The 8671-nt window shown below is 36.9% G+C and overlaps 2 protein-coding genes across 2 annotated transcripts in view; one reads left to right on the forward strand and one right to left on the reverse strand.

Annotated features, from left to right (window-relative positions):
* gys2 (glycogen synthase 2) overlaps positions 1 to 3548 on the forward strand; it is a 100227-nt gene extending 96679 nt beyond the window's left edge. The window contains exons 13-16 of the mRNA XM_060903731.1: positions 188 to 283; positions 734 to 897; positions 1719 to 1799; positions 3321 to 3548. Coding sequence (XP_060759714.1) covers positions 188 to 283; positions 734 to 897; positions 1719 to 1799; positions 3321 to 3548 — 569 coding nt within the window. The remainder of the gene's footprint in view (positions 1 to 187; positions 284 to 733; positions 898 to 1718; positions 1800 to 3320) is intronic.
* A 553-nt stretch (positions 3549 to 4101) lies between these two features.
* On the reverse strand, positions 4102 to 6513 carry spx (spexin hormone). The gene is made up of 6 exons (XM_060903732.1): positions 6240 to 6513; positions 4777 to 4857; positions 4606 to 4663; positions 4455 to 4517; positions 4278 to 4364; positions 4102 to 4187 (listed from the first exon to the last, which is right to left on the reverse strand). The coding sequence occupies exons 1-6, from the start codon at positions 6243 to 6245 to the stop codon at positions 4129 to 4131; spliced, it is 354 nt and encodes a 117-aa protein (XP_060759715.1). The 5' UTR covers positions 6246 to 6513; the 3' UTR covers positions 4102 to 4128.
* Between the last annotated feature and the right edge of the window lie 2158 nt (positions 6514 to 8671).

Consider the following 8671-nt stretch of genomic DNA (forward strand, 5'->3'; position numbering starts at 1 on the left):
GATGATGGTGGACTGAGCTTAGCCAGGATGATTTCTTGATAATAAAAGAATCTGGTGACATTTTATACAGAAAGTGTTTTTAATAGAAAAAGTTGATGATGTTGATGATGTTTCCTGTAGAAAAGGTCGGTTTATTAAACACAGAAGCACAGAATGTTGATTTGACTCATACTGATGTTTGTGTCAGGCGAGTGCACGGTGATGGGCATCCCGAGTGTGACGACCAACCTGTCTGGGTTCGGCTGCTTCATGGAGGAGCACATATCAGACCCGACTGCATACGGTCAGTCGCTTTACCTTACACTGAGCTGAGCTTTAGTGGACAGTAAGCAGGGAATAACACACTTCCTGTTGTGCTGTTAAAGGAAAATAATCAGCGGTGGTGTGATGATGAAGAGGAGTCACTGTATCCACCTCAACGTTGATTATTTTCCTATAACAGACCTAAAAGTGTGTTGTTCCTTTTATATCATGGCAACTTGCCAAATTTTTTATTAATTAAAGAATGATACATCATGCTATTTTTATCCATTTATAGTTACATATTAATATTAAACTGTATAACATTATCGCTTACATTACAGCAGCTGTAAACAGCTGTTCCTTCAGCAGCTTCTTTTTTCTCTCTCTTTAAGTTAATAAGCTAAAAATTGCAGCTTGTCATGTTACTGAGAACTGAAAACTGCTCTGTCCTGAAGAGGTGGGAAAAGTGCAGTGTTTTCTCTTCACACAGGGATTTATATCATGGACCGGCGTTTCCGCTCAGCAGACGAGTCGTGTAATCAGCTCACTCAGTTCATGTTCACCTTCTGCCAGCAGTCACGACGGCAGCGTATCATTCAGCGCAACCGCACCGAGCGCCTCTCAGACCTGCTGGACTGGAGATACCTCGGCCAGGTGAGGAGACGCGGACGCCATGGGCCTGCAGCTGCTCAATGTCGTAAAATAGAAATAAAAAAATTATAATAACAATATAAATAAGTTAAATAAACAAACAAAAAACACACATATAATAATAATAATAATAATAATAATTATTATTATTATTATTAGTCGTAGTAGTAGTAGTAGTACAGAAATTACAAAAATTATTATTAAAATGATCCCGGATCCAAACAAGCGGTAGAAGATGGATTGTTAAAATTATTATTGTAATTTTTTATTATTATTATTATTATTATTATTGTTGTTGTTGTTGTTGTGTTAAATAAATGAACAAAACATATAACAACAATAATAATAAATGACAATAATTTAATTAATTTTTGTAATTTTTGTTGTTGTTGTTGTTAAGTTAAATAAACAAACAAAACCATAATAATAATAATAATAATAATTTGTTCATTTATTCTTTTTTATATATGAATGTATTTGGCTGGTGATTTATTTATTTACTTTAGATGTTTTTGGGTATGAATTTAGTTGTATCCATCTTCTCTCCACTAACTGCATTTCCAGTTAAAGACAGTGATGAATTTATTTCACCTTCAGATGTTTCACAGAGAATCATGATTTCCTGATGTTTTATATGTTTTATATGATGTTATCTGTGTTTTTATATTGAGATTATTTCAGGGTCGTGGATCTGAAGTTTCTACTCCGTTACTCTCCTGAGTTGAAAATAATTTCCAGTGTACTTTTGTTTTTGTTTCTGTTTGTTTACTTGTTAGTTTTTTTTTGTTTTAGCGTAAAGCTCTCTCTGTGTCTCTGTGTTTCAGTTCTACATGCACGCCAGACACCTGGCCCTCAGCAGAGCGTTTCCTGAACAATATAAAATCGACACACTCACACCTCCACCGGTGAGCTGCACACGTCACACATGTTCCAGATGTGCTCTTCTCTGTTTCCATCAGAATATCATCACATTTCATCACGTCTCATACCAGCATGACATCAGATTCCTCTTCCAACATATTTTTGAACTCAATCCTGACTAAATGACCTGTTGTTTATAATCGAACGCTCCTGTAGATGAGGTTAGTGTGTGCTGGTTCAGGTTCAGATCTTCTCGTTGTGTAACTCAAAGCAGAATCCATGCAAGTTCTCAGTTCTCTTCCCTTTCCAGTCTTCATGCCCTGCATGCATTGCATCGATTCCACAAAACAACACACTCAGATTTATTCCAACGTCGTGTTCATGTTGAAAGAACCCAAAAGTGTGTTAATACACCACTCCTCAGAATGTGGGTTCCTCGGGAAAGCTTTAAACAGGGCTTTTTTGTTTTTTGTTGCTTCTTGATGTGGTTCTACCTGGAGCTCTTTCTGACTGGAAAACACTTTGTTGACAGTTTCTATACAGAACCTTTAAGACCGAGAAACACAAGAATCCTTAGATTGGAGAAGGTTGTAGATTCTCTGTAGGAAGCTGAGAACCTTTGACGATCCAAAGAAACCTTGAGGAACCGCTTGCAGGATTGGGCTCTTCATGGGTTCTTTGAATGGTTGGAGGTTCAGAGCTTCCTAAAATAAAGGTGACAGAAACAGTTTGTTACTTTTTGATGAAGAACCTTTTTTTGGTTTTGGTTTGGTTTCTAAAGAATCTTCATTGGTTATTGGTGTCAGAGAGAATGGAAGAACATCACTACAGATGTTATCCTCCATGTGAAAGGATTTTAGGGATGGCAAATAATTATGCAGTTTATTAACAGCAGAAGTGCTTAAAGGTTCATGGGCTAAAAAGTTCTTTCCAGAACCAAAGCTTTCTCTTGTATGTCGTCTCTCTAAAGAACCTTTTTAACAAGGTTCTGTCGGAAACTGAGATCCTTTAACTATTCAAAGAGCCACTGAATGTTTTTGTTTTCCTTTAAGACTGTGCAGTCCAAGTAAACGTTTTGTCAGATATCATGATGATAGAAATGTTCTCCCTCTTAAAGAGGTTCTACACTTACAGTCAGGGTCATCATTTTGAAGAAACCAGTGAGAGTATGCTAGAATTTGAAAGTTTCCAAATTAAGTATCCAAGTCCCACCCCCCTCCCTTTAGCCCTCCCTCTAAAGCGACTCCTCGAAAACGCATGAACGCGCACCGCCTGACTACAGCTGGAGGACGAGTCGTTCAATCATTTAATTCAGACTGAATGAAAAGACTGGACAGGCTTTATACAGCCCTGCCACTGATGATGGACTTTTTTCTTTTTATTGTCAGAACATTTGATTTATTCATTGCTCTCTGGGGGCGGAGCTTTGTGAACATGGGCGGGAATGGGGCGGGCTTCAAAGAGTTGTGTATATTTATATTTTTAAAAAGCAGACTTTTTTTTGTGATGTCCTCATGAGATTGTTGTGTGATGATGATGTATTTTCCATGTGAATATCTTTCCAGACTCAAGGGTTCCGTTACCCCCGACCCCCCTCGATCCCGCCCTCTCCCTCAGCCTCCCTCCACTCCACCCCACATCACAGTGATGCCGAGGATGAGGAGGAGGATGAAAACGAGCCCTACGATGAAGAAGAGGAGGCCGAGAGGGACCGAGTGAACATTAAGTTGCCCTTCACTCTGGGAGCCGTACCAAAGGGTAAAACGAAGCAACCAGGAGAGTACGGGAATTAGAGATACCACGCCCCCACCACACAATGCCCCACCCACTTTCACATCTTGCCCTGCCCACTCACTGAGAGACATTTTAGTTCATTAGAAATCTGAAACATGTTGATGTCACAGAGAAGTTGCATTTCTGTTTATGGACTGAATGGGGAAAAAATAAAGATAACAGATAAAGATAAGTGCAAAAGTTTGTGCCCCCATGTGTTAAAGGAGGATGTACCTCTATTTTATAGTTTAGCTATAAAAATGTGTGTGTGTGTGTGTGTGTCCATGTAGTTACAAGACTACAATCCAAAACAGGCTTATGGGAACTTTTGGTACTTTTAGTACTTTTTATCTGCTTTGAAGCAGTGTCGTTTAAATAAACAGTGAAAACTTGTCACATGATCAGCAGCAAAAACAAAAATGAACTTTGCCTGAAATATAATGGAGTGTTACAGATGCTGTGGATGCAAATCCAGTTTTATTAAATACCACAAATGCACAAGTATTCATTAAATACAAGTTTACATCAAACAAGACCAAATACAGACAGAACACAAATAAATAAAACTGTACAGTTCACGTATTTTACACAGAATCCGCCTCAGAAGTAGTCTCTTTTCCAAACTGGTGTGTCTTGCAAAAATAATCCGTTATCCATTCCTGAAACGGACAAAAAGTGTTGTGTTTATCATCATGTGCCTTCTTTTATGACCAGTTTATTATATTACAGAAAATAACAGCGACAACAACCTTCGTCTTTGACTTGCTGGAGGAAGTTGAGGAGCACCGTGGCCGCCTTGGAGATGCTCAGGTTCTCTGTGTTTTCATTCTGTGTTTCTGAGAAAAGACAAAAGTAATACAAATAAACTCAGGGTTTATAATAATGTGATTAGAAAACGTGTCGTGGATCAGAATTATGACTGGTACCTAAGTGGAGCGTGTCGAAGACGTCACCCTCGTTTCTGTCCACCGACACGAAGCGCCGTCCTTCTGCAAACAAGATGTTCATCAAGACGTTAGAGAGTCATGAGCGTAGCTGCTGCTGAATCTGAGGGAATGGATCAGAAGTTGTACGTACGTGTGCCTTTGAGGTACAGCATGGCCTGAGGAGTCCAGTTACGCCGCTGGAACCTGCCCTGAATCAAGAGAGAAACATTACAGGAAGTATTAACTTCAATGCAAGTGATTATAAATTATAATATTAAGATGTGTGTGTGTGTGTGTGTGTGTGTGTGTGTGTGTGTGTTACCTTCGGAGCACTGCATGCCTGAGAGACGAGTGAGGACAGCAAGAGGAACACCAGCGCATAAGCTGTGAATGTCTTCACACTCTGACACACACACACACACACACACACACACACAGTTTACTTCTTTATTTGAGTCCACAATTTACTATATATATATATATATATATATATATATATATATGGACGCAAATGTAACAGATGCATTATCTGCTCAGACATGTTCTTGATATGTGATTTCGTCAGTTACACTTTAACAGCAACATTTCATTTCTTATGGGTAAGCACTGCATCTCCTCCTCCAAATATGACGACTTCCAATTATGGATGAGACTGAACAATACTTAGCCAACTGTTTTGCTCTCGCCTTTGAAAATCCAATTATCTTGAAACCCCTAATGACCAGCCTATGCATATGACCCAGACTGCCAAATATCAGTACAAGAAGTTGACATTTGTACCCAAAATCAGAAATTTGCTGTACAAGGGGTTGGTATTTCATAAGCTTCGTTAAATAAGTTTCTTCTAAATATGAATTGAAACAACAGCCTTCTTCCAGAATTAACACATTCATTTTACTCTCATCGATAATGACAATATCTGGTCTGGTAACATTTATATTGATAAACATATCTGCACACACGCATGCACTGGTCAGTAGTTTAGGAATCACTCTCATAACAACATCTGTTTCCCATTAATGACTGTGATTACTACAAAATAGAAATGTACACTTCATAACTTAATAATAATAATAATAATAATAATAATAATAATAATAATAAGACTTTAAAGGGCTAAACAAAAACACAATGTCACAATTTTTTCTTTTTCTGAATGAACGAGTGAAAAGAGACAAATGGTCAAAAAATTCTGCCTTTAATCATGAGCTAAAATAAAAGATAAGATTCCAAAATAAGTAACAAGATAACTAAAATATATTTATTAAATGATATGACTAATCATATTTTGAATGTTATAGCAGTTAAAACCTGACATTAAAAAATAATGATAAAGTAACTAGCCACTAATTTCATCCTGATTAACAAAGAAATAAACAGAGAACCAAACAAACAAATAAACACATAGAGGATTCCGTCTGTCGTCACCTACAAGCTAAAGATCAAATTCAAAAATAAATAACAGAAAATAATAATTAATAAACAGGACTATTTATTACATAGGACTAATAAAAATAATAATTAGATAAATTAAAAGGTGTGAAATAAATTAATCATTAACCAAACAAAGCAATCATGTGCCAGATAAAGCTAAGATTTTTAAAAAATTATAATAAATAGGATGATTTATTAAACACTTCTACTATTATGACTAATAATACTTTATACCAAATGTGGAACTGAAGTGTTAGTGAAAGTAGATCCTCTGTCTCCTAATGATCTACAAACTAATCAAAAACAACACACACACACACACACACACACACATCCAGGTGAGTCTCGTACCTTCATGTCTCTGCTGTGAGCTCCTCAGTGTGTGATCTGATCAGTGAGTGGAGTTTAAAGAGGAGAGAGACGAGTGTGGATAAAGTCGCTCATAAAACAATCACTCCTATTTATAATAAGAGGGTGGAGGAATTCTCTCTCTCTCTCTCACACACACACACAGCGCTGTGGTTAATGAGCAGCATCTATGGTGATAGGTCAAGAAACATTGATTAACGTGGGGGAAGGGCTTGTACACCTTTAGCAATAAATAAATAAACAAGCAAATAAACAAATCAGCACCATCTTTGTGGTCCAATTTAAAGTTAAATGATAAAAACATTGAGACATTTTGGTAAAAATATGAACTTCCTTCATGTCCACGCTTCAGAGACGACATAATAAATAATGTATTATTATTTCAGATATATATATGTATAAACACAATATTATCATCATAATATATTACATTGTGACATTATAATTTATTGATATGTATTATATTATATTAATGTTATTATATATTTATAAATTTCTTATTAAAAGCTCTTCTGTGATCCAGGTCACCATTTATAAAAATAATAAATAATATTTTGAAATATTTGTTACATTATTATATTATATATTTACTTAAAAACAAACAATTGAACAGCAGCCAAGTTGGGGGGGGGGGGGGGGGGGTCCAATTCAAACATCCAAAATCCCTGGGGTTTTCACACACAACAGTCTCTAGAGTTTACACAGAATGGTGCAGAAAACAAAAAACACTGAGTGAGTGAGCGACAGTTCTGTGGGTGGAAACAAACGCCTTGTTGATAAGAGAGGGTCAGAGGGGAATGGACAGATTGGGTCGAGCTTTTTTGCCAGGAAGGATATAGTAACTCATATAATCACTCTTTACAACCGTGGTGAGCAGAAAAGCATCTCAGCATGAAACAGCAGAAGAACACATTGGGTTCCACTCCTGCAGCCAAGAACAGGGATCTTAGAACCAACAACACGTTCCTATTAAAGTGGCTGGAGAGTTTATGTACATGGTCATATGTCATATCATAGGTTATAATGAGTTATAAAATATTCATAATATTCACATTATTCTAAACTGTATTTATTACATATTAAGAATTGTATCATTGATATGACCTTATAACACCGTTACCAAGGAAACCAAGCGCTTGCTACTGATTACTGATACTGTATAATGTGTTATAAACAGTTTGCAGTGCATTATAACATTTCTATACAGTTTATACACATCAATATCAAGTGCTTGGTTTCTTTGGTAACGGTGTTATAACGTCATACCAACTACACAATTCCTAATGTGTAATAAATACAGTTTAGAACAATGTGAACGTTACCTTATAATGCATTATAGTAACAGCTTATGAATGTATTCATGGGTCATTATACAGTATTATTTAATCTAATTGACAGGAAATGATGTATTATATTTAGCTTTCCTGATATTATATACAACTAATATTTATAACATAGAAATTTAATATATATTTTAAAAATATTTTGTTAAATTGGTTTTCTGATATGCATCACTCTGATGATGGAACACGATGTTTAGAAATATTCTGTCAATATATAAATAATATTTTAGATATATTTATCTTGAGGAGTAGTTTATTTATTATCAGGTGTTTATATGAGGAAGTGGATGAAGCAGCGACACGCCTGGAGAAATATAAATGTGTTTACAGTGTGATCGGTGAAGCGTCTCTCTCTCTCTCTCTCTCTCACACACTCACACACACTCTCACACACACACACTCTCACACACACTCTCTCACACACTCTCTCACACACACTCTCTCACACACTCTCACTCTCTCACACACACACTCTCTCACACACACACTCTCTCACACACACTCACACACACACACACACTCTCTCTCACACACTCACTCGCTCTCTCCCTCTCTGATGAAAGGGCTTCCCCACACACCCGGGATTGATGACGGTCTCCTCTGGACACTGTATTGACCGTCTCTCTGACTCGAGATTATTAACGACTCCACGCCGTTTCCTCTTGCCTTTTTTAGCCAACTTCAATCATATTAATAACTCCTGTGTCTCCCTTTATCAATTTCCCTTTCACGCGTAGATTTTATTTCAAACCTAGAATTATGGCCTGAATGGACGTGCGATACGTGGATAACAGAGTGGACCTCCAGTTCCATTTACAGTTTAACTCTAAAAGTACTGGTGGTTGTGTCCACTGATACAGAAAGTTTTACTTTTTATTCTTTGATTTGTACTTTTTTCACCTTTTTCTCCTTGAGGAAAGATTTTTTGAGTGAATTGAACATTTTGGCATTGAGAACACCATCCCGATTGTGAAGCACGGTGGTGGCAGCATCATGTTCAACATGATCCTTAACCTCTCTGTTGTCCCTCTGACTGATCCCTGAACTCCTCCAGAACACAAATCCAATATC

The sequence above is a fragment of the Neoarius graeffei genome, chromosome 21 (assembly GCF_027579695.1).
Source record: "Neoarius graeffei isolate fNeoGra1 chromosome 21, fNeoGra1.pri, whole genome shotgun sequence".
Classification (NCBI taxonomy): Eukaryota; Metazoa; Chordata; class Actinopteri; order Siluriformes; family Ariidae; genus Neoarius; species Neoarius graeffei.